The 25,506-nt window shown below is 48.5% G+C and overlaps 1 protein-coding gene across 2 annotated transcripts in view; it reads right to left on the bottom strand.

Moving 5' to 3' along the window:
- LOC142560729 (protein O-linked-mannose beta-1,2-N-acetylglucosaminyltransferase 1-like) overlaps positions 1-25,506 on the bottom strand; it is a 288,835-nt gene that overhangs the window by 17,571 nt on the left and 245,758 nt on the right. For both annotated transcript variants that reach the window (XM_075673024.1, XM_075673025.1), the window contains 4 exons: positions 12,573-12,901; positions 3,049-3,252; positions 2,367-2,432; positions 219-332 (listed from right to left, as the gene is read on the bottom strand). In XM_075673024.1, coding sequence (XP_075529139.1) covers positions 219-332; positions 2,367-2,432; positions 3,049-3,252; positions 12,573-12,707 — 519 coding nt within the window. In that variant the 5' untranslated portion in view covers positions 12,708-12,901. The remainder of the gene's footprint in view (positions 1-218; positions 333-2,366; positions 2,433-3,048; positions 3,253-12,572; positions 12,902-25,506) is intronic.

Raw genomic sequence — 25,506 nt, 5'->3', positions numbered from 1 at the left:
CATAATCAGAAAGTGGTTTTGGCACGTAAAACCCCATAATTTTTAGAAACATAGCTCTGTGTCAGCGGTGTCCACCTGAACTGAGAAATAAATGGACACAGATAAAAACATTCACAGCATACATGCTCTGTTTTCCATGGAGCTGAATTATTTCCAACAGGCAGTACATTTGTTTCGCCTGGCCGTGCAAACATTTCAGGTCACACTGATCTCCTCACCTTGATGCTGAAGATCAGCACCCGTCCATCAGAGACCATGTTGAGAAAGAGGGCCATTGCTTCATCTTCATGAGGTGAATATGTGTCAAACATTCGTTGTGCCATGACACTTCCCTGAAATGGCAAGGTCACTGTCGTCATCATGTGTGGCTCAGAGACAAGATGGCATTACGTACACACTTACAAGGAAGATATTTCTACCAACTTTCAACAAACTTGGGCATTGTGCATAGAGAACGCAGGATCAGACGGATGAAGAGAAACATTTATTGAGATGCTCGTGGTCACAAAACCCCGAACAGAGTGCTTATGGGAAGCGGGCTCCTCGAGAACCGTTACATCGCTTTCGGTTTACATTATCTGGGGAGAGTGGTGTCCCACGAAAACGTGGCTATATACATGTGACTGGAAGTTGCAGGATTACATATTTCACAGCCGTGTTGCGAGGTGAACATCGAAAGCCCGCAGGGTATATCCTTCACACCAACTATGTTAAACACGTGCACGATTCCACAGCTATATGGGTGGAATTTTGGTTCCCAACGATGAGTATGATGAGAAGTAAAGGCTTTGGATTGGCAATTGTTGGCTCAATTGATGCACTATGGATCTAGCTATGCCAGTTTCATGTTCTTTGCTGACTTTGCTTCCCACTTCCTTGTAGCTAGTTATGCAGTCGAATCTTGATAGAAAGAATTGACGAATATAACGAAGTAAATATAAATTATCAGCTGATAGTATCAGCATGTCACGAACATACTATGCTTATAGCAAACATATTTTTATGTAAAATGCAGTTTCATTAAAATAAATTTTGACTGTATTCACACTATATCCATAAAGTTTGACAGAGAATTTTGATTCCACTGATTTAATTTTGCAAGAGAATACAAAATCAAAATGTGCTTTGATCTCATATAGTACTCTTTTACACAGCAAGTTATTGAACTTGTGGTAACGCTTCCCTTAACAGTGACCATTAATCATGTCAGCAGAGTATCAATGTTCGCAAAGAAGAACATGAGAGAAAATGTAACAAAAATTACAAGGTTTCCTTTAAATCTTTGAACTGAGACACCTTGGATTGAAGGCCAAGTGTTGTTTTATGTCAGCACCATGTTATTTTGGTAGTGGGGCAAGCTATTTCCTGGCAAATTTAGTTTTTCATCTAACTGTACATAGACATTACAATTGCTATGTCCAAACATGCCATAAGTACATGGAAACTTGTATACATGCCACTTGTATGGAAGGAATACAAAAGAAAGCAGTCCAGTTTATCTATAACGAATTCTAACAATCTGACTGTCCTTCTGAAGCAATGAAATCCAATGGCACATATGTACTTAAAACACACTGAAAATTATCCACAATTGAATTCCTCTCTTTATTCCTCAACAAGAAAGTTGCCATCAACCCATCACCATATCTTCCACCCTTACTAACCAGACCGACAAGAAACCATCGGCCCAACTCGCTAAACCCTTATTTTGCCATAACAGTCACTTTTAAGTATATCCACGCACCATATACGATTAAAACAAACTAAACCAGACATATTCTTAGTCACTGTCATTACCTACTCCAACCTTCCATTCCTGCAGAATTGTCACACCTCAGCTATTGTATCGCTCTTATTACACTAACCAAGAGTAATTTTTATTGTTGCTGTTTTGCATTGCATTAGGTCTGTAATTCTGAGTTGCCCTCCTGCTTGGAGCCCCCAAGAGTATGCACTATGTAATAAAAATAAATAATGCCGAGAGGGAGGGGATGAGCTCATCACAGCTATCACAGTAAAAAAACTAGAAAAATAGGAATAGTCAAATATCACGGATATTTCATTTGATGCACCGCATATGAATTGATACAAAATATTGAAAGAAAAAAATGCAGTAAGAAGAGGAAAACACCGTAAGTAATGCCTGAAAACCTACCTCTATGTGAAATTTGAGCACAAACGAGCCAGCAGTTTAGCAGAATAAAGAGTTGTATACACATGGCGGTTTTATCTATGTAACAGTGAGCATTCACCCCATTGCACATTCCCGCGTCGTTCATTTCTTTAAATCAAATAACATTACAGAGGCATGACTGTTATCAACTCCAAACTATAGTATATGTGTTGTTCAAGCAGTTTTGACTTACCGTTGCCTGATTGAGAACAAGGACATGGATGCCACGACCTTTGTTGTCTTCCGAGTCGTCCAGTATCTTTAAAAAATAACAATAAAGAAAAAGACAGGGTAAGCAAATGAAGAAAAAGAATGTAGAGCTCTAATTTGGAGCATGTGTCAAATTAAGTGTCACGTGATTTACTACACTCCTGTTTCTGTTGCACTCGGCTTAAATCTCGTGTTTCGAGCTGAGCTGCAGAGACCCTAACATGCGTTAAACAGCATAAGGGACATGAAAGCATTGGTAACATTGCCATGGCAAACCTGTCAATGGTGAAAAAAGCATTTGCTACAAAATAAAGTACAAATCTGTATCATAATGAGTGAAACAGCTGTGTTCAGTTATTGAAAAGTGAAGCAATTCCAGTTATCATAAGATGTACAACCTCTAGAACACTGCAGCTTCATTTTATTAGTGTTGCATACCAATAAAAATTGAATGCTAAAGTGCAAGAAATCAATGTAAGTACTAAATATAAAACAGAAATTGCTTAGTCAACCACCAAAAGATTGAATGGCAAGTTGAATTCAGGGGGACAAATATAAGGTAATTTACATATGTGTCACTCATGGAGCAGTTGTTACTGTGAGTTTACTTGTGAGTTCACATCTGTGAATTCTTCAGCAAGTTCGCATCTGGCTGCACTACCTACCGTGGTTCCGTCGACAGTGACGGACACCTTGGACTGGCTCGAGACCACTTCGATCGTGAGTGTCTTCGGCAGGCTTTCTTGTAGACGCAGAGTATTGTGCCGACCTTCCTGGGATGGTGAGTCCTCTTGGAGCTTTCGGCTCGTGTCCATAATGAACATCACGTTGATCACCACGGTGACAGAGAGAATTGCCAGCAACAGGTACTGCATGAGCCAAACACAAGCACAGCCGATTTAAGCAAGCTAACTTAAAGTACACGTGGCACGAATATATTTCATGTTAGTGGGCTAATGATCAAGGTTCCCACTGTTGACCGGTTCACCGGCCACTCACAGGGATATCACTTTTTTTAAGCTTCCATTGCCTAAGCCAATGGTTGCGACAAAATGAATGCCGCACCTTCTATCAATGATGAGGAAACAAGAACAAGGTAAAAGTGGGAGCCAACGTCTCGACAAGTGGACTTGTCACTTGTCGAAACATTGGCGGCCGCTTTTACTTTGTTCTCATTTTGCTCATCATCCTGAATTTATTTCCATCTCCCGCCTTCTCCATATTTTCTGTAACCTTCTATTAACTTTATTTTCACATTGCATAGTACAGAAGTGAAATGGCAAAATGTCTGCCGATCCAGTCAAGTACCATGCTGGATGTCACGTTACGCTAATGTGAAAGCATCACTGAAATTTATCGAGTAAGAATACGGCCTCAGGCATGACATATCTAATAATGCATAAAGATATACCTAGTGAGCCTGCGTAGAAATAACACGGTTACTTCTAATCAGTAGATTAAATGCACGCCTCAGGTTGTTGTATTCGGAATCATGCTACAAACAAAGTGCTTTATACAGTGAAGCTTCCCTCGCGAACTCTCCCGGAGTTTTATGAACGTGCGTGCTAGGTGGTGCTGCTGTCTTGCAAAATAGCTCGCACTTATTTAAAAAAAAATTAATTATGTGCCCGGTGGGGGGATGGAACCTTGGTCACCCGGTACAGCAGCCTGATGCCTTAACCACTAGGCAACAATCAAGCGTATAGTTCTTTAGTGCCAATGCCAGCTAGCTCTTTCAGGCATAGTACGGGTGCACAAGAGCGCACGCGCCAGTTCGAGCCTTTTATGCCATAAACACGAGGATGAAATAGGCTAATTTATTTCATTTGATCAACGGCTTCACGAAAGCTTCTCTTCGCGCAGATTCCAGAATGTGTATTGGATCTGCAGTTTTTTTTTTTTTGCTTTTGTTGTTAAAAACTAGGTTTCGCCACCAAGCAATTGACAACGAAGGAAAGACAGCTTTACAGGTTATCACCAACCTCGCAAGCACACTTCTCCACACAGCTCTGAGGCAACGTGGTGCAACGGAATCCAGGGCATAAACTGTGGTCACAGCTTTGTCTATGCCCGTAGCCGGATTAGGGACGAGCAAAGCGCAAATTGTGTACGGAATAAATTAATGTTTACGGGAAACCCCAACTTCCGGCATAGGTTTTTAGTCGTAAGAACACAGTAAATTCGTTGAATTCTTTTTTTTTTAAATCTGAATAAGTCAGCTCCAATCACGTTTGTTCCGAAGAGTGTCAAGGTGGCACTTTTTCAACCGGTGTCAAAGGAGCACTTTCGCTCGAGCCCGGTCGCATTCGAATTTCTCCATCTCGATCGAGGCAAGCTGAGGAAGGGAGCCAATCGTGATCCAGAATTTCGACCCGCGTCGGGCTCGGTCGCAATCAAAAGTGCCTCGTCTGTCACGCGGTGCGCATACAGATTCGCTGTCCTTGACGTAGCTTTTATTTATTATTACTTTTCCCCCGTTCGATAGCTCTCCGTACCGTAAGTTCCCGCCGCTCTACACAACACCACTTCAGAAGTTGCAGAGCAAACCGCGAGCGGACGTCACGTGAAGAGACAGCTGCTGCCCTCTTGCGGAGGGAACAAACACGCTTCCGCATGCGTAGACGCCCAATCTGCACTGAAGCCCGCCCGCCCCTCTTCTTGAATATCCGAAACAGGATACACGCGGGCTCGCGGAACCACTTTCCAACTCGATGCACCCGCTCAGCTGCGCGGCTGATTAATTGAAAATCTGCGTGGCCTCCTCTCCCCTCCGCGCCAGGCCACGTCAGGTCCGCGCTCAGGCCCCCACCGTGCGGTGCGCGCCCGCCGACGACCGAGGCTTCCCGAAGCTTAGAAAACGAGAAAAATAAAAAACACGCAAAGAAAGAAGTATGGAACTGCGTATGGAACTGCAGATCCAACGCGCCTGTTGGGAATACATATGTGAAGCGAACCTTTCTTCAAGCGTGTGATTAAAGGTTCCACATCAATAAACGCGATACGCACGCTTGTATTCCCTGTCATCCTATGCAGCGCATAATCTAATGCAATGTTAATGTTATCCACGTGCCTCACACGTCACGACATTAATGTCAAATGCCATATCCAATGTCGAGTTAATTTGAGCAAGAAGCAGGGAGTTAAAATCTCGTTTCTCGTGGGGAAAAAAAAAAACGAAAGAGATTATCATCGCTTACCTCCCGTGACGCGTTATCTTTATCTTTATTTGTTTCTCCGTCTGATATATGTTTATGTTCACTCACTATACACCGTTCGCGAGCTATGCCGAAATACAAGCAGCTGCTGTATCACGAGGGCGAGGCCTACACGCTTGTGGAGGGAATTCAAGAACGAAAGGGACGATGGCGAGGATATGCGCGTATGCCGAGACAGGCGCGACGTGCAACAGACAGTAGCAAGGTTGGCCGTTTGATTGGCCCGCTCCATTCCCGAGTAACACGCGCGGACCTTAACGAAAACTGGAGCACGTGCTCTCGCCACGTGACGCAGGCGTGAGCATGTGCGTCACATGGCCTCTCGGCAAGACAGCCGTAGCCACGACCAGCAAACGCAGAGAGAGAGTTCGCACAATAAAACGCCGTTTTCGAGACACGAGAAGAAAAAAAAAACGACACTCGGGTCCGAGACGAACGGCCGCAACTCGAGGGAGGGGGGAGGAGGAAGGGACGCACGTAGGTAAATAGGGGGGAGCAGGCGAAACGCGACACGAAACGAGAAAGGCGAGGGAAGAAGAGGGAGAGGGCCTGTACCAACACGGCGACTACGGAACGGAACAGCACTTCGCGCCCCGCCGAAAACCCAGCCGCGTAACGCTCACGACATGCTGCAAGTTGGAGGTGGGAGAGCGGGCAACGCAACCGCACACGCCGGCCTCGGGTTTCACGATTCTTCCGAGAGGACTAGGGAGGCCTCAACTCCCCTCAACGTCCCCTCCTCCCCCCCTCCTCCTATTTTTTTTCTTTACTTCGCGATACACGCGCACTTTCGCTCACGACCTGTTCCCCCGCGACCTCCTCGAGCGCGCGTCTAACCACGACTGGAGAAAAAAAAAATCGTCGGGCTGGAAAACAAGGTGTCGCGTTACTCCCATTTCGCACTGCTTCCTCGTCTTCCTCGCTCGTAGCGAGATCTCATGTGTACACAATCTTTGAGCGTGCTCTTTCTTTTTTTTTTCTCTCTCTCTCTTTGTTAGACAAAAGGAAGAAATAATGAAATAAAGAAGACGCCTGGGGATGATGCGTCGCCCTGACATTGGTTACTTACACCTCTGCCGCAGCCGTGACGGTCTTTAAAAAAGAACAAAAGCTCGACGCCCTAATTAGTCCACTAATTAATTGGGTTTTTCATTACTCGTCCGCAGGCGCCTTGCTTCAATTTCCGCGGGGCGTCAAAGTTTTAGAAAAAAAATTTATAATGGCCCTTCCTACACAAGAGTGACATTCCCTGGAATATTAAAAAATATGGGAAGCGACAAACACATGTAGCGAGAATGTGACCCAGCCATGGATAGTAGCCCTCATTCCAGAAGAAAACAGCACTGCAGACCGGCCACTCCGGTGATTTTCAGTTTTTTTTTTTTTCGTCCAAGCGGAATAACGGATTAAGCGCTTTCAAGGGCGCCCTGCAAATTCATGTACATTGACTGATACGACTTACTGAGTCGAAAGAGAAAAAAAATATATTTGCGCCGTGGTAGTAAACTATCCCTTTACAATACCAAAAAAAAGAGAAAAAGTTACGGCAGAAGTCGTTTCACGACACCGTGTCGGCATCAATGCGATCAGCATCCAAGCAATAATGCAGCGACCAATGCCACCGCTGAAACACGTCACGTGTCATGCCACGTCACGTACAACGTATCAGCCGCGTATACTGCAGCCGGGCTCCTCTCTCATCCTTCCATCTGGTGCACGCTGTGCCGTCTGGCGGCGTGCGCCCGATGCTCCCCTGCTTTCGCGTGGCCTCCGAGATCGCGCCACGGTGGCGCGCCGGTGCGTGCTGTAACGCTCAGAACTGGCCGATCGAAGCATTCGCGGGCTAGTTTCACGCGCGGAAAAACACATTTATGTATAGCACGTATTGAGCAACAGAAAGCTGTATCGGGAGCTTTTCATGTTGCACAACTTTCCGAATTGTGCTTTTCATCTAATTGTAATATCGAGAATTTGATTAATTAATTGAGGGTAATTATGTAGTTAGGCCTAATGCAAAAGATAATCTGAGCATCTCCAAGCGACGGCAAACAAAATCACCGTGGTTCTGTCCAGCTACGTGGCATTTGCATATTTTAAAATCTTGGTGCATGATAGTCGGGGCAACCTGTATATTCCATATTTTGTGTCTGTGCATGGTGTTCCCATAGTAATTTATAAAAAATTGTTGAAGTGAAAAAATAAGGATGAGGTAGCCACCGCTATTGCTTTAACGCGCTCGATCTCCTAGTGTAAGGATTTGCATAAATAAAGCGAAAACATGAATTAACAGCCGTGCACCTCCGCGTCAACAATGATGCAGTAAGCTTTTAAGCTAAACATTTCGACAGAATTACCTGTCTGGTTGGGAAATTGTTCAGGACTTTCAGACTGACTCCAACCAAATAAGTGAAGGTGCCGACTAGACTCCGAAACGTCGGGCTAATAAAATTCACTTATTTGGTTGGAGTCAGCCTGAAAGTCCTACGTAAGCTTTTAGCCGCTATAAAATTTTAGGCGCAAAGGTAGAGGCAACTCAAGAACCTCAAAAGATTTGGCTAACAGAATGTTTTAGTAATAACACTTTAAGGGGGGGGGAGGTGTAGGCTTCGGTTTCGCCGGGTGGGGGTGGGGAGCTCTGCCCCCCTCGGACAACTCCGGAGGGAGGTCGGACCCCGGAGCTGCCCCGTAGTCGGCGCCTATGCATGCACACGAATCGACAGAGTAGCAAAATAGCAGCGTTAAGGGATTCAAGATGGCGGCGGCTCCGACTCTTCGGTAAAATATGATGAGTTTTAACACAGTGTGCAGGAATACGAAAGACAGAACAACCAAATCTGCGCAATCTGCGGGGAGAAAAAGGAATACGAAGGGAAAGACGACCCGAGCGCAGATGAAAATTAACCTCGAAAAGGTCACGGGTGATCCGGAAGGAAGGAAGGAACGGGTGAAGGACGCGGGCGTGTACATGTAGTTAGTGTTTCCTCGTGTTCGCCGTTGTCGTTTTATAAACGTTTTGACATTTAGTCATTTTTTGCAAGCCACGCACGCGCGCTCAACACGCGCGCCTCAGCGCATTCAATCACTGCAGGGTAAACGATCCGGGACGCATAAAACGGCTAGAGGATGATCTTATCACATAACTCCCCTCCCCCTCTTATTTTTCTTCTCTGGTCTGTCAAGCTCGCGCTTGTTTCATTTCACCCAATTTCCTGTCGTCTCTCTCTCTCATAATCTGAGGGTTAACTTTCCGCTCAGCTTTCTTTTTTTCTTTTTTTTTTCGAGGTTTGGTTATCTTTCTTGTTCGTTGCAGCGGCCGCTGATATATAGAGCGCCACGCGATGGCGGATTCCAGCCCCGGTTTGCCGAATTCCGACGAGAGATTGCGTGCGTGCTTGACTCGAGCTAGAGCTCCGTGCAGGCACATAGCGGCGTGCGCCTGCACACAAGTGTAACTCGGTATGCTCTGTACCTATAGGCGTAGGCGGAGCGCCACATAACTCGCAATGTGGCAGCCCGTTCGTGGGTGATTTCCCCACTACTTACGCTGCCAAATAATAATAATAATCAATCAATCGTTATTTCACGTGCCCAGGAACAACCCTAAGGTCCAAGTGCTTGCGCAGCGGTAAAAAAAAAAATTAGGATACGTTTACAGAGGGAAAGATGTAGTAATAATTGCAGGCTCTCCCTTTGAAATGCTCTCCTGACATGACATGCCTGCAGGTGAGGTTGCCGGCTGTCCTCGAATGAAGACACGAGGCATGCGCGTGTTTCCGAACGGGTATTAAAGGGTGCCCGACACGGTTTGGACAAACTTAATACGAGACGCTTCACTTAAATTGTGGCGACAATGTTTTACTGTAGCTGTACCTACTCTACGCGTACGGTACAGCTGAAGTAAAACACTATCGCCGCAATTTAAGCGAAGCGTCTCATACTAAGAAAGTTCCGGACGATTACAAGGTATACCCTCCTCCATAACCGTGTATTTTCTCCTCAACTCGTTCGCCGAGTGATCGGGGCCAAGCTCCGCCTTCACTCGCTGCGCGCCACGATGTGACGTCGTGTCGACTACACTTCCGGTTGTCTTGGAGCCAGCGCCCGAAGCCGCTCCAACCTCTCTGCTGGCCGTCGACCCTCCGCGACAGCTATCCAAGTAGCGCTAGTCGCGAGCGTCTTGTGGCAGCGCGCCCAGCGTGTCCGGTATTCCGGTAATCGCGGGCGAGCTGGGCGCTTTGACGGATGGGTGGAGGCGTTAAAGGGACACTAAAGTGAAAAATGATTTCTTCTGCATCAGTAAATTACCGTTCTACAACACCAAAAACACCACTCTTACAACGACAAGACGCTGAGTAAGCCAGAAAAAGCGCAAAAACGAAATACGGGTGGCGACGCCTACTTAAGTTCCCGCACCTGGGGGCTGTGACGTCTAGGATTTTGATGGCATCTTCTAGGGCCTACCAATTATATATAGCGGTACAGATTGACTACATTGTGTTCTAAAGAAACCAAATATTAAACATGGCAAGTTTCTGGCACCCTTATTCAGCCAACGCGACCCAAATTCGAAAGCATACTTTGGAATCCCTGACGTCACGCTGACGTACCGGCGCGAAATTCAAATACTGATACTTGGATCTCGATTTGCTCGTCTAATAATCAAACTATATTTTTTTAAATGACTGCCTGCAGGGTTCTTAAACAATGCTTCATTAGTCTAAACTAATTTATTGTTTCGCTTTAGTGTCCCTTTAACTAAAGCCCCTCGAACCATAGTATTACCATAGTGGTGAAGGGGTTTTAGCGTAAGCGTGATCGGCCTAAGCCTCCTGCACGGTGCAGCCACCTGGTGGCGCAGAGCTTAACCAGCCAAACACAGAGCTACTACTGCAGTAAGCAAGTGTAAAACATTTGCAAAAGCAACGTGTTCGCGATTACCCTCCTGCCGGAAATCTACACTAGCAGCAAAGTAGAATACACTTGGTTAATGCTATGTGAGCTCTCGGTTTGTCTGGTTTAGCTCTGTACCAACTGGGGGGGGGGGGGGTATTCTGTAAGAGTGCACCTAGTGGACTGTCCATGGCGGCAGCTGCTGATTGGGTACAGCTGTACGGGCGAGAAGGAGACGAGCGGCTCCAGCCAATCAGAAGCAGTCGAAATGGACAGTCCACTAGATGGACTCCCACAGAATACCTCCCCAGGTGGCTTGCACCGTGCAGGCCGTTCCCGTTAGCGCCTCCGCTCGTCTGGTGAAATGCTCGGTTCACTTGCGCTTTCGTTTACCGGACGCGCTAATACTCTCTGTTTTGGCAGTGATCCCCCGACGTGAAGTGACGGCCGCAAACGTAGATGCTGACGCCGATCGGATACCGACAGTCCGATGCGCTGCAGCCACTCCGTTCGCATGTTGCCTTGCATGTAGAAGGACACGGTTTTAACGGTGTCGCAGCTTGACATGTCGCCGATAGCTAGATTTGCTGCCCACAATGTAGCAAGGGCGAACCACGATGCTCGGGAAAACAAAGCTCGAGCCGAACACTGACCTCGCAGCTCGCGTCGACACAGAAAACGTCGTGACACAAGCAGACGACACTTGCTGTGTGCCGGAAGTGCTTGAGTGTAGTGATAGATTGTCGTTGTGTATTCTCCTTCTGTTACTTACTCTTTTATAGAAACAAATTAACCAACATTCCAATTATTGAGAACAACATTTGTTCACCATATAGTTGGAACTATTATCGATGACCCGATAGGGGTAGCCAATCGGATATCTCGCCCAACTGACGTTAATTAGACTAACCACGTCAATTGGGAAGGGGCGGCTGAAAACTCGGGAAAGCGCCGCCGCTGCTATATGTAGCGATTAAAATTTCTAAAATCTTATAATAAATTATACGCTTATATGACGCGGAGCGCTTGAATGCATCACTTAATGATCAGAAGGACCTACCCTAGCAACTCAGTACGTTTGCACAAAACCGTCAAGATCGTTTCATGGTCCTTTAAGTCGAAGCTTTCTGTATTTGATAAAATATTTCAGCATAAGAACAGGGGGGGAAATACGCAGATGTAGCGCACATGTTGGAACATATACGTGAACCGAAGCTGTCGTGAAGCGTGTAATTAAATGGTGCAAAACTGTTCATGTTGTGCAAGACGCCTTTTGAAGCATAGTGATTTCGTGCATGTCCGGCAAGACAAGACGCAGGTACTGACTATGGCCCCTAGAATATTGGCCATACTGACTGACGACGCTGACGCTGATAGCGAGTTGACTGAAGGTGGCTTTGCGTTTGGGCTTGGGAAGCGCGCACCATGATCCGCTGATACCGAGCCGGCGCTTCGGCAACCGGAGAACACACCGCGCGCGGTCGCCGCCACGGAGGAAGGGGGGGGGGGCGAGGAAGGGGTACACGCTGTGGCGAACGGCGGCGGCTATGCGCTTCGGCTTGGGCAGCAGCACATCATCGAGATCAGGCGTCACCGAGCCGGCGCTCTGATTGCCGCCGCACGTGGATGGCATTCGAGGAGGAGCGAATAGAGCAACGCTCGCGCAGTGCGCGAGAGATGGCAGGAGCGCGCGCAGCTAGAGCGGCGCGCTGGCCCCGGCTACGGAGCTGGTTACGGCGAGGGACGACGGCGTAGCTCGACGGCGACGCGAAACGCAGGAACGGGCGCCACAGAGCTGCGCTCTAAAACAGAACTCTCCGATCCTGCCATTGGTAAGACAGTTACGTCCGGAACCATGTTCCGATGCGCAAGTATGTTCCCTTTGTACGCCTGGTACTTTCGGCAGCGCTGCAAACGACTTGTGAGACGGAAGTATAGAAAGCTACTGGGGCAAGGTGTCGAACCCTCACGCCTTTCTCACTCGGAGCTGTCGGTCCAAGCCACTCGACCACGAAATGCGCGGAGCGATACACGACCGACGGCAGAACTCGTTGCGTATAGCTTCCACGACGGCGCGTGCTCACCTGGCAGGTCCTGGCGAGGAACCGCCTGTGCCGCACGTGCCGCACGTAGAGGCCGGCTCGCAGCAGCGTGGCCCCGGCGAGCCCCGTGCCGCCGGGGCCCGGGCCGGCCGCCGAGGAGGACTGGGCCGCGGCCATGGCGGTGCGGCTGGCGGACGAGGCTCGGCCGCCGCTCAGGCCGCAGCAGTCGCGGCGGCGGCGACCCGCGGCCCGGCGGGGCGGCGCCGGCACCCTCCGCTCGGCGGCCGTGCTGCTGCTGCTGGTGCTGCGGCTACCACCCTCGGGGCCACGCGCGCCATCCGAGGGGCGAGTCACGGGACGCCGTCGTCACCCTGCGTGAGAGAGAGAGAGTACGCGGCACTTGTAGCGACTTATAAGGCGTATAAGGTGCCCGACGAGTTGGCGTCACGTAATCAGTCGATCGGTATAGTCAATTTCGGCTAACCGGAGCCCTGCCAGAGAGAACGACAGGGCACCGGTTGGTAATAGTCCCAATGGTACACGATCAGTCAATCCACACACCGGAAGGAACCCTGCGAGCGAAAACCACGGAGCACTTGTAACGCATTAAGGCGCAAGTGCTGGGCGAGTTGGTACACGATCGGTAAATCAATAAATCGCTCAACTAACCGGAGCACTGCTGGGAGAAAACGGCAGGGCACAGTTGACAAATTAAGGCCTTAAAGGCACGTGATCAGTAAATCTGTACACCGGAGCCCTGCTAGAGAAAATGACGGAGCACCTGCAACAAATTGCAGCTGTAAGTGCTGTGCGGGTTGGCACGCGGCCGATCAATCAAACCGAGGAGACTTGCGGTGGAGAACGACGGCTCTTGTGGAAACAATTATTACTTCAGTGCTGGGCGAGATGGCGCATGAGCACAAAGGCAGCACTGGGCCGGGCTACGAGAGACACCGTGTACTCGAGGGATCGGGATTACTTTTGGGCGTCTCGAGTTGTTTAACGTGCACCTAAGTTTAAGTGAACGAGCGTTCTCGCATTTCATTTCCCCTCGAAATGCGGCCGGTAAACAAACCTGAGACCTCGTGCTCAGCTACGTAATCACCGCGGCGGGTCAATCAATCAATCACTCAATCATATCAATCAATCAATCAATCAATCAATCAAAACATTTTTACAGCATTAGAAAAAATTCATACGTGCATATATTCTGATGGATAACGCAAATGACTAATCAGCGCGGTCAATGACTACAAATACCGCCTAAACTAAGTAATAAATGCCAGACTATAACCATACACAATTACCAAGCGTTAACGAAATATTTTCACAATATAAACTACATAATAACAAGCAATAAAAGATGAACTAGGACGAAAATTAGCAAGACAAACACTCATAAAGGACAAGGAGTACACGCGAAGGTTGCTGGACAAACAAATTAACTTTATACCCGAAACGAGCAAGGTTCAGCTGTTACTCCAGCAATCATCCATTGTACCTTCTTTGTCTGTTGCGTATGCGTCTTGTTTCGCTTATTTGAACACAGCAACTGAGGTCGTAGGCAAGGATTTAGTTGTAGTCGGCTGCTCGAGTTGCGGGAAGTTCATAGAGGACGCACTCAAACTACGTACACGCAAGAACTCAAGCTCTCCTTGGATCTCGCCGGGGTTCAAGCGGCTTGCTTGCGCAAGCGGAATGTTCCCTTAGCGTCCCCTAATCTACGAATTGAAGCGCCCAAAGCGCACAAACAGACCAAGGACTAATAACGGGACATGTACCGCGTGTCCCAGCTAACGTTAGTTAGCCAAGCTGTTCAACGAAAAAGAAAGAAAATTAGAAAACACAAGTCCAACATACAATCCTAGGACCTACGGTGTTCGAACAAGAAGGTGTCTAGTCTTCGCCAGGGCACATGCACGACTCCTCTCGACGAAACGTCAACTCCCAGCCTCAGACACTTCCTGTTCGACAACTGTTGACTTTCGCGGATATGTCACACAATCGAAACGTGTCAGAGCTTTCACTCCAAACAATTTAAAAAAAAAAAAACAGGACAAGAGCCCACTACCTTAGGATGCCTCGATTGCCTTACCGCAAAACTTCGCTCGGGCCTTGCTCTCACAGTTGGAGGGGGTTCGGGACGAACGCGGTGCGAGGTGGAGCCAAGCTCACGCGGAGGGCTTCACAGCAGAGCACATATTCCAAGGAGTCTCCCGCGCGACGCTCCGCTTCGAACGGATCCCGTAATGACCGGTCATCCACCAAGTGTGGACGCATCGTCCGCTCCCGAACAGCGCAGTCCTACGAAACAACGGCTTCGCGTACACGCGCGCGACGTACTACTACTACCGCTGCTGCTACAACCAAGGACACAACTGGTGTCCGCCGACGAAACCGCGCTTCCCCGGCCGAACAGCGAGGAAGAACTCGGCTACCCTTGAACGGCCTTCGCCGGTCGGGAGGCAAACTGCCGCGGGCAGAGGGAGAGGGGATAACAAAGAAAGAAAAAAAATGTGAGAATGGCACAGAGGAGTGGGCGGGAGAGGGCAGTTCGGTGGTCTACCGGCGCCCCAGCGTCCAAACAGAACGCGCCACCGGGCAGGTAAGAAAGCGTGCCTGCGCCCTGCCCACCTCCGCGCGCGCGGACCCGCTCTCAGAAGCCGGCATGCCCGCAGGGTTGCGCTCCTTCAAAAACGCAAGCGGGCTTCCCCGTCTTTCTTTCTTTCTTTCTCGTTGGACCGGACCGCGAGACCCCGCAGTGCAGAGTGAAAGACACCGCTACTATTCACGGTGTCCTGCCTCTTCTCAACGGCGGCAGCACCCGCTTACACAGGAGAGAGGAGAAAGTGTTTGGGCGCTTTTCTGAAAGTTGAAAGAGCCAACCCGGGCGCCGACTGTACGCACACCCATGACCAAAGGTATGCGGATCAGGGGGGGGGGGGAGGGGGAGAGGGGGAAGGGGGTGATCTGAGATAGAGATAAAAAACGAAGTTTCATCGATGCCTCAGCACTTTACCTGAAACTAAAGATTGCAGTTAAGACTTGGAACAGCAAACATCTCGGTTAATTCTAGGAAGTTTGTTCTTTCTATCATTTTTTTTTCTTTCATTGTTCGCGCAGCCCTTCGCCCATACTCTTTTGATCGTCGGTATACAGATAGGATGGAATGTGGGTTTGTACGGCATTCTGAAGTTGGGCACGGAGGGAGGAGGGAGGGGGCGCGAAGAGATTTCTCTCGACATGCGATAGCGGAAGAAGATTTCTGAAAAACAACAACCACAGTAATAAAGCACAGAGTACCCGCGGAACACATCGCTAGCGCGCGCTCGCTAATGCGATACGCTGCGCGCCGCAATGAAATCGGGAACAATTACACTCGCGGCAATGAAGGGCAACTCACCGGATAGATAGATGCCATTATAAGAGAGTTTTAGCGGAGCGTTTACAGCTCCGCTTCGCCCAGACAGGGGTATCCTATAACAACTTGCATATAACCGCTCAGAGGGGACATCAGTGCGCGCGCACGCGCAGTACGTTCACTCCAGCAGCGAAATGTAGAACACCGGCCCTGGCTGCCGCTACAGAGCCGATTAATCGGAGCGTGCGCTGTGGGCTTGGCTGTCGCGCTTTGGCTTCCGCGTCGTTCTGCAGCGAAGCTGGCTGCGCGTCGCTCGCTTATCTGGGAGCTTATCAGAAGCAGGGAGGGGGGGGGGAGAGAAGAAGAAAAGAAAGAGAAGGCAGGGACGTTAACCCGAAAAGCGTCTGGCTGGCTTCCTTTGACGCTGGGCGGCGAGTTCGCGCATGCGCGGGGTCCGATATAGCGTAGCAGACGGACGAGCGAGCCGCGGAACGGGCTTCGAAACGTCACGACGTCCTGCCTCCCACGTCACCACCTTTCAGCGTCACGAAGGCCAGGTGACATTGTCGTGACGTCGCATACTACTCAAGTTCTTTTATTCAAACAACATTTCAGGGCTGCTTTCTTGTACAAATGTACACTCCGTGAGCAGAAATAAAGGTGAACATTGCTTCCGTTTCTCATCGATGTGGGACTCCGTTTAAGCATTACGGTGTTGAAGCGAAAACGCCGGCGTCTATGCCGCACATTCGTTTTCTCTCTCTCTTTCTCATTTCTCACCACTCGAGTCGCAAGAAAAAGGAGCGCGGTTCGGAACAGCTCTTCCTCTCTCTCTTCTCCACGCGCTTGTGCCTTCATCAGTGGTCGACCTGTGCGCCCCGGACGCTCGCCTGCGTGGTTGCGAAATTTTCGCCGCACGTCTTCGAACCAGAGAGATGTGCACGTATGCACGCGTGGGCGGGCGGGGAGGGGTATACATACGGAGGCACGCGGTAGCGCAAGCACGAATAAAAAAAAATAAAAGGAGGAAAGAAAATAACGAAAGGGAAAAAAAGAAAGAAAAGAAACGCTGAGAGGCGAAGTCAGGACATCAAACTCGCACTGCCTCGTCTCTCTTGCCTAGGCTTCAGTGCGTGGCGTACACGCCCATTTAAAGCCCCTCGGCGGCTGGCGCACGTTACGGGGTTGTGCGTAGGTCGAGGGACGAGCAACGCGCCGTTCTCAGATGTATATGAAGAGAAACGCTCGTTAGGGCAAGCAAAAAAAGAATATTAGAAAAACCGGATACGAGGCACGAAAACCCGCCCGGAACTGGCAGGATGAAGAGATAGATTTCGTGCGTGCGGAGGAATTAACACGCCGTTAATTCGAAATGCGGGAGAGAGGTCGGGCGGGGTCGGAGAGGCGGTGGAGGCGGTGGGAGGCTATACGGCGAGGTTGGAAATCGAAACAAAACTCTCTCTCTCTCTCTCGTTACAGCCATTTGTTTTCTTATAGTTTGAGGATGAGAGCTAGCCTCTCTCTGTTCTAACTTAATTTAAGAAACCATGAATCAACGAACAAAAGCGCCGCTAGGACCAACAACTTCAAAAAAGCAGCAGAATACACTATGAAATATACATACAAGTTCTTCATAACGCAGAAAACACAACTGCAACATTGAGATGCAGTCATATGTCTTGAAATGACAACTTAAAGCTATTGCGCTTAAAGAAAGGAAAGCACACATCCGCCTACCCCTCCCCCCCACACACACATACACATTCTCCCTCTCTATCTCGATCTCTCTCTCGGTCGTGTTCACCAGTGGAATTCAATGAGTAAGTGCATAGAAGGGCGGTGACCGATTAAGCTGCACCCGCCTTTACAATCTCGCCAACGACATTCAATAGAACGTCCGAGTACAAGCCACTATATATCCGGCCGCGAGCCGCCCGAACGCGAGCATTTATATTGTGCTTGCGGCTGCGTCGCAAGCCGCACGGGCCTCGGATTCCGTCGCAGTTTCGTGATTACCGAGGTGGGGAGGTGGGGTGGGGGGTCAGCGCAGAAGTAAATGAAACCGTTCGTGCGGGGAACACACAAGCGGCAGGGATACGCGAACGAGAGAACAACACCGGCAACACCGCTGCGGCGGACGCGCCTGGACTCACGGTCACGGACGTACGCGCAGCAAGGCACGCCCCCGCGATTAATGATCCGTCGCGGAGCGCACCGCACGTATACAGACTATATACGCGTGTCGCACTGCGCCGCGAGGTTGCGTAACGTTACGCGACTCCCGTGGAGCGAGGACAGCGGCGCGTGACGGCGACGCAGGGGGACGGCGGGAAAACGGGAGCCGGCCGTTTGTCATACACCGGGGCCACGCGCCGCAACGTTATATGTGGACGCGTTTCTATCTTTCTTTTTTTCTTGTCTCCCTTACTGGCAGTCGGTATTGAAGCTTAAGCTATATACTGACCACGCGTGCGCGTGAGTGGTCGCAGCGCGTATGACTAAAACGTGAGCGCTACCATGTGGCGCACACATTTGCATGCAGCCGCGTGAGAGAAAGAGAGAGAGAGAGACAGACAGACAGACAGACAGACAGACAGACAGACAGACAGACAGACAGATAGATAGATAGATAGATAGATAGATAGATAGATAGATAGATAGATAGATAGATAGATAGATAGATAGATAGATAGATAGATAGATAGATAGTCTATCTATCAATTTGATGAATCCTTGGGAGGTTTGGGTGGCAGCATGCAAATAATGCTGCCATTCCTAGATGCGAATGTCGAGAATACGAAATGATACGCACAATGCACGTCACAGACACCAAACATACGCAAAACACACCGCAGCACGCAACGTACGCACTAGAGTACACCTCCTTTGAGACGCATCTCTTTCTCTGCGTGGGACGGACAGGCGGCGCTAGTGCATGAGACCATGCGCTTGCGTAAATGGTTACACACATATGTGTATGTACACTAAACGTTTTACTCGCGACAGTTTCTTTTCTTTATTGGATATACTTGCTTGTTGTCGGCTAGAGGCACAGGTCAAGGCAAGATGGAATTTTGTGGGTGCATAAAAACGCTAGGTAGTATTGTATGGCACAGCCCATGAAAAGGCCGGAGAGATATAATGGCACCGCCAAGGGCTATAAATAATGAATTTTCCACTGTATTTGGCTGTATGCCAATACCTTGGATACGCGCGACAATATACAATAACCGAAAAGTATGTATCCATTCAATATCGTTCACTGGCACTGCCAACGTCATGACTGCACAAGCGGGATAGTCAGCGTCGGCCCCAATGGTGTTCCACTGCAGCGTTGTTTGCGGAATTCCAACGTAGGATCAATATTCCTGCCAGTTTCCGCCGACATCGGGCGAAGTCTGGCTCAGTGCTGGCGTGGCCTTGGACCAAGTAAGCGTCGTCGCTAAAGGCATTGTACAGTACGTATGCGATATATATTTAGCGCATACGTTAGGACGGTTCTTTCTAGTCGACAATTCGCAATGATTTTTGATGTGCGCAGACAGTTACTGCTCTCGTGCGTGTAGGTGAAAAAGAAAGGTGATTGCTCGAAAATTTAGAACGATAAAAGAGTAACAAATAAAGCCACAAGAAACGGATGAACACGCAAAGCACGAATATTATACAAAAATGTGAACGACGCTTAAGCTTCGCCTTTAAGAGTGGAACGCGATTGCGTTTAAAGATCCCTCACTGCTTTTCATGCTTCCCGGAAACTGCAGCTGATGTAGCCGTAACGCTTGCCGGAAAACGCTGGCTGCGAACGCTATGCACAGAGGCGAGCTTTCTGGTAGAAACGCGGCCTCTTGCGTGGCTCCATCACACGTTATTGTTTCGCACTTTTAGTACTTCAGTCTGAGAAGAGCTAACATAAAGGACATGCGCTGTCGGTGTTCTTTCTTTTGTTAATTGCCTTTGTTTGACGGCTGCCGGTCTCAAAATTCCGAGGAATAACTTTGCAAAAAATGAAAGACAAGGCATGAGCAACTTTGGTCGCAGAGAAGTGGTTGGGTTTGCGTGGTCCGGAATTTGGTTCGAAATTCTTTTATTGCCGAAGCGACGTCCAACATGTAAAAGGAGAATTCGTTTTTTTTTTTCGGCAGCCACTACACCAAACTTGACCAGGTTGGTTACATTTAAAAGAAAGAACTTAAAGCTAGTGACTGTTGGTATCGAATTTTTACTGATAGTTGGTAAAAATAGCAAATTTTCAGAAAACGAAACTGTCAAGTTTACAACTCTGTAACTCAGAAATGAAGAATTATATCACAATTCTGCGAATTGCATCTCATAGTACATCTAAAGAGGACAAAATTACACTTGAATCTCATGTGTTACAATGTTACGCGTGAATCAAAAAAAATTTAGTAATATGTAAATACAAATTTTTAAAATATTCACGTAAGATATAAAATGACGTATGAATTTGTCGGCTTTCAACGTTCTAGTGGATGCCGCTTACAGAACCGCGATATCTGTTTTTGATGCAGAGCTATTAATTTGTAAACTTTGCACTTCTATGTTTTTTCAAACCTCCGAATTAAAAAAAATCCCTTTAACAAAATTCTGGCCATAAATCGAAATTCCGCTTCGAACAGTCACTAGAACTTGACTTTCCCTCTCAAATGCAATAAATTCCATCAAAATCGGTCACGGGGTTATCTCAGAAAAACGTTTTTGCGTTTTACCCGTATTTGAATAGGCCGCGTCGGAGTTAGTGCCCGAGCTAAAGCTTCCTCTTAACGCTATCGCGTTAAAATCCGTGTACTAGTGCTACTCGTCATTCCTACGTACACAGCCAAACGATCGCACGGTCCAGAGTTTCCTCTACTATGACGAACTCGCAACGGCGCGGCAGGGCCAACGCTCCCGAAGTCGCCGAACAGTTCCTTTGAAGGCGCCGCAGCCGCCGAGGTTGAGAGCCGCGGAAACAGGGGGAATCCTTTCTTTCTCCAACGCCTCCGAGCAAAACGCGCGAAGGAAAAAAAAAAGAAGAAAAAGGAAAGGAAGAAAAAAGAAAAGAAAACGGCGCCGAGCGAATTGGGGGAAGCCAGAGATGCTCGGAAGCTGCGGCGCAGTTGTACGGGCCGACGACGGTTTGCTGCCGACGCCGGCGACACAAAGGAGCCGGGATCTGGGAGCTGCATGCACGCACACACAGCGCTCACGCTTTCACTGCTCGCGCGCCACACACGCTGCCGTTGGCGAGCGAGCGAGCACGCGCGCGAGCGCTTATCGCGTTACGGCCGGCGACGCCGAGACCGAGCGAACACGCCTGCCTCTCCTCGGCGCAGAAAGAAGCTGCAGCTACCTCGGGGAGAAGACGGCTCCGACGAAGCAGTCTGGCGCACGGGTGGTCGACACGGGGGGGAGTTGGGGAGAGAAGGGGGGGAGGGGGTGGGCGAATTCTGCATCCCGTCGCGCGTGGGGGAGAGACGGACCGTGGGTCCAGCGAGCAATGACTGGCCGGAGGCGATAACGAGTTGGGCAGTCGTGGCGGCAGTAATAGTAGTAGTAGTAGTGGTAGCGTTGCCACCATCGTCGTATTATCCGGGGCGGAAGCGAGCGGCCGAGCGATGTGGCGGGATGTGTGTGTGTGTGTGTGTGTGTGTGCGTGCGTGTGTGTGTGTGTGTGTGTGTGTGTGTGTGTGTGTGTGCGTGCGTGCGTGCGTGCGTGCGTGCGTGTGTGTGCAACACACACTGAAGCCGTCGTCGAAGAAGTGGGCGAATTACTAGAGGAAAAGGAGAAATAAAAAAATACAAATAACGAAGTTTATGTCGCTTCATCCCTTGCTTCCTCGTCTCTGATACGACGCGCTTGTGCCGACTGCCCCCCCCCCACCTCCCGAAAAGCTACCTACAGCTCGACGAGACTTGAGTTTCGGGAACGCGCGGATCAACTATAATAGGAGCACGCGGCAATAGAACTGCGAACTGAGCAACTTGTTATTACATGTCTGCGGGAAGGCCGCAGAGAGAGAGATAGAAGAAGAGACAGAGAGGTTAATTAGCGAGACGATATCCCCGGTTGGCTACCTTGTGCAGGAAAAGAAGAAAGAAGAAAAGGTACACAATAGATTAGAGAAGAGAAAGAATCTACACGAGTGACTCAGACTCTGTGAGGCGCTATCACCGAGACACTATGTCAAGGCGCCACACAGAGTTGGTCGCACAATCCGGAAGGCGAAACAATGCGCGCCTGCGCTTGTATGCGGGCGGGAGCGAGAGACTGACCGAGGCAATAAACTTAATTACGGCTCAGTTAAGCATTTTTCTCATCACCGGACGTCAGGCACTAACCTGCGCTTTACTGTGTGCGCAGTCAACGCCGACCAACAAAAGAAGAGGATTCTCTCGCCTCACGTGGCATCTAAACAGGCGCGCACGTACAATTTGCCCTGTCGTTATGCAAAATAGAAGTGAGGCGTGCAGACAGGACACAAGAGTAGAGAAGTGGACAACACGAACGCCGCGTGCAGACAGGACATTTTGCATAATGAATACTTACCAACTAGCTCAGCTTTCTGTCGTTCTATGCCCTGTCGTAAATCCAGCCTGCCGCGAAACGAAAGTGCCCCGTGACAAACGTACATCCTGGTGCACGCTTCAGAGCACGTGAATAACGCGGGCTTCTTTCTGACTAGGAAGTCCCCAGAATGAAGCACGGCTCTCCTTTCGCATATCTTTCGTGACAGCGCATAGCGGCACTATAGGCGGCAGCACTAGTTAACGTCCGTGTCTTGATTCGGGATATACAGTCGAACGCGGTTATGACGAACAGGCTTAGGCGCAAGCAAAGTACAGTTCGATATATCAGGTATACTCAGTATACCTAAACTCGCCAACGACTAACTTAGACAAACTTTTGCCATGCATTCATTATATAAGGATTTGTTACTTCCGTTACGGAAAATAAGCAAGAAGAGATTAATTTGTTGAATACGAAACTGCGCGTAGCAGGCGCTGATCTTTTGCCTGTGCCTTGAAATGTTTCTCAATGTCATTGAGATTGGCGGTCTTCATATGCGCGAGAAAGTGTATAAAAATAATAAATTCCGGCTTTTTTCTTTAGTTCGCTTGCATCGCCAGGTGGCCTAATTTCAAGATGAAACTACAAATCAGCGTATAAACTTGTTTCACGCAGATTCTGCAAAAGTGGCTTATAAAACGTGTTCACCGTCAGCCTCCGTTCATATATATCTTCAGGTTTGTCTGAAGTTCCGTGAAGTTTTACGCGCCAAAAACCACCATCTGATTACGAGGCACACCGTATAGCGGGGGACTCCGGGTCAATTTTTGACCAGCTGGGTTTTTTTAACGCGCATCTAAGCGTAACTACACGAGCGCGTTTTTTTTTTTTTACATTTTACGCCGGTCAAAATGCGGCTGCCTGTGGTAGAGATCGAACCCACGACCTCGCGAGTTCGATCAGCAGCGCGAAATGTGTACACCTGCTCCAGTCCACTTATCTTCGTGGCTTTACCGCGTCTGCATGTAGCGGACGCCCCGAGTTCGATATAGCAAATGTCGATTTCGTTATACGGGACTTATCAGGCGTCGCGTGTTCGATGTAGAAGATCATTCGCTTTATCCGGGTTCGCTATATCCGGGTTCAGTTGTAGTGCGGTACGGTAATACACGGCTTCGAAACGCGTACCGCACCCCGTATGGTACCGGTTATACGGTGTGCCAGGGCCGCTTGCGAGAAGCCTCTCGCTTGCGGGCGAAGTTATCTATAAGCGCGGAAAATAACCCCTTCAGTCACGAATTACGACTGACTGGTGACAAATGCGTGAAATCTATAGAATTGTATGCCAAGGTGCTGGCAGACTCTATCGAGAAAGCAGGTCAACGTGGTAGAATGATTGTTCGTGCATCTTATAGTGAGTGATTACGGCTACGGAGTAAATAAATATTTATTTATTGTACACTCGTAGAAATAATCGAATCACCCGCTCAAGTTACACGCGCAGGTACTGGCTGCAAGCTTTAGCAGAAAGGGAAAAAAAAGAAAACGTTCTTTCAGGATCTCTATCGAGATGCCCCACGTCAAGCGGCCCCGTCAAACGCGGTGTAGTGCTGGTAGATGCAAAGCGGTCGTCTGAAGCGATACATTTCACTAAAAAATGGCGGCACTTTAGGTAAGCAGAATGCTCGTTAGAATTCAGCTCAAAAAAAAAAAAAAAAGAGGGAACACGATTACAGGGAGGGGCCGACATAAATACAGGACGAGCGCATAAAATATTTCGCTTGCGCTGCCACGTGGCGTAACTTCAAAATGCTCAATTTATATGCCCTATTTAAATGCTCAATTTAGAATATTAAATTTATACCGTAAGCTTATAACGTGTACGATCTGTTTCTTGCTGCCACTACACAGAAATTACAAGAAATGAGGTGCGTACGCAAATTCGCACGCCGTGAGCTGAAGTGGATAAAACCTTCCTAGCGTTAGCGGCCCCGAAGGCATCCCTTGACCACGGCAACTCCGTGTGAAATCTTGTGCAGCGGAAGAAAACGTGTTAAACGATTCATCGATCGAATCAGCTCGTGTCAGCGAGGAAGTTATGACAGCTGTAAAGCGGTGAAAGAGAAATTAATGCGACGCGAATGCGTGAAATCCATAAACACTGCAACAAACGTGTTTCTAGCGAGCTTTCATGAAAAAAAAACTATGAAAAAAAGAAAAGCCTGTCGCATTATACTGTATACTACTTGGGACGGTCAGTCGTTCTGTCAGAAGTGGTAACGTACAGGCCCGTATCTGTATGCATACGCATTGACTGTCCTTATCTCGTGCCGCTATCTTTCTTGTCATCTACAGGGCGTTCATTTCTTTTTTAGCTGAACCACGTTGTTTTAAAATTTGCCTGTGGCGGTTACTACAATTTTAAACTGTGATATAAATTATTCGATGAGGCGGCCATTACTTCAACGAGAAATAAAAAAAATTAATGGAATAATTAATGCAATTACGCTAATTACCTTTATGATTATTTGCACTACGGTACATATTTCAATCTACGAATATTAGCCGGTGACAGCGTTCGCATGGCACATCCACTCGGAACGAATTCTCGGGACAACGCCAGTTTCGAGATATTAATTTTGAAAGTGTTCGACGAAATGCAGTGGCTTTCCAATTACTGTTGTGTTTCAATGAATAAAACAGCGTTTTCTTAAAAACGTAACTATAAAAACTGTGCATCTTCTTTACCGCAACTTTGACGGCGCAGATCTCGGAACCAGTGCCATCTTCAGAATTCGTTCCACGTCGATATGCCTTGCAAGCTCACCAGCTACAATTCGTAGATTGAAATATGCCCAATAAAGTAATTAGTTAAAAAAGTTTATTAGCGCGTCCACAAAGTTAACCGCGTTTTAGCCGAAAGTCCGAGAGGCCCTATTGCTACGGTGGACATAAACGTATGATAAAAGCCTCGCAGGTCCTCTTCGTTGATCAATATAGGTAATTATACAGCAAGAAGGAAAGCCATGGGACTCCTCCATCCTTGTCCAGCTGGCTCTACGCCTAGGGAGGCAGGCAGTCCTGTGTGGCGACTTCAACGCCAAACA

This window comes from Dermacentor variabilis, chromosome 10 (assembly GCF_050947875.1).
Source record: "Dermacentor variabilis isolate Ectoservices chromosome 10, ASM5094787v1, whole genome shotgun sequence".
Classification (NCBI taxonomy): domain Eukaryota; kingdom Metazoa; phylum Arthropoda; class Arachnida; order Ixodida; family Ixodidae; genus Dermacentor; species Dermacentor variabilis.
This window is presented reverse-complemented; position numbering and strand designations above follow the sequence as displayed.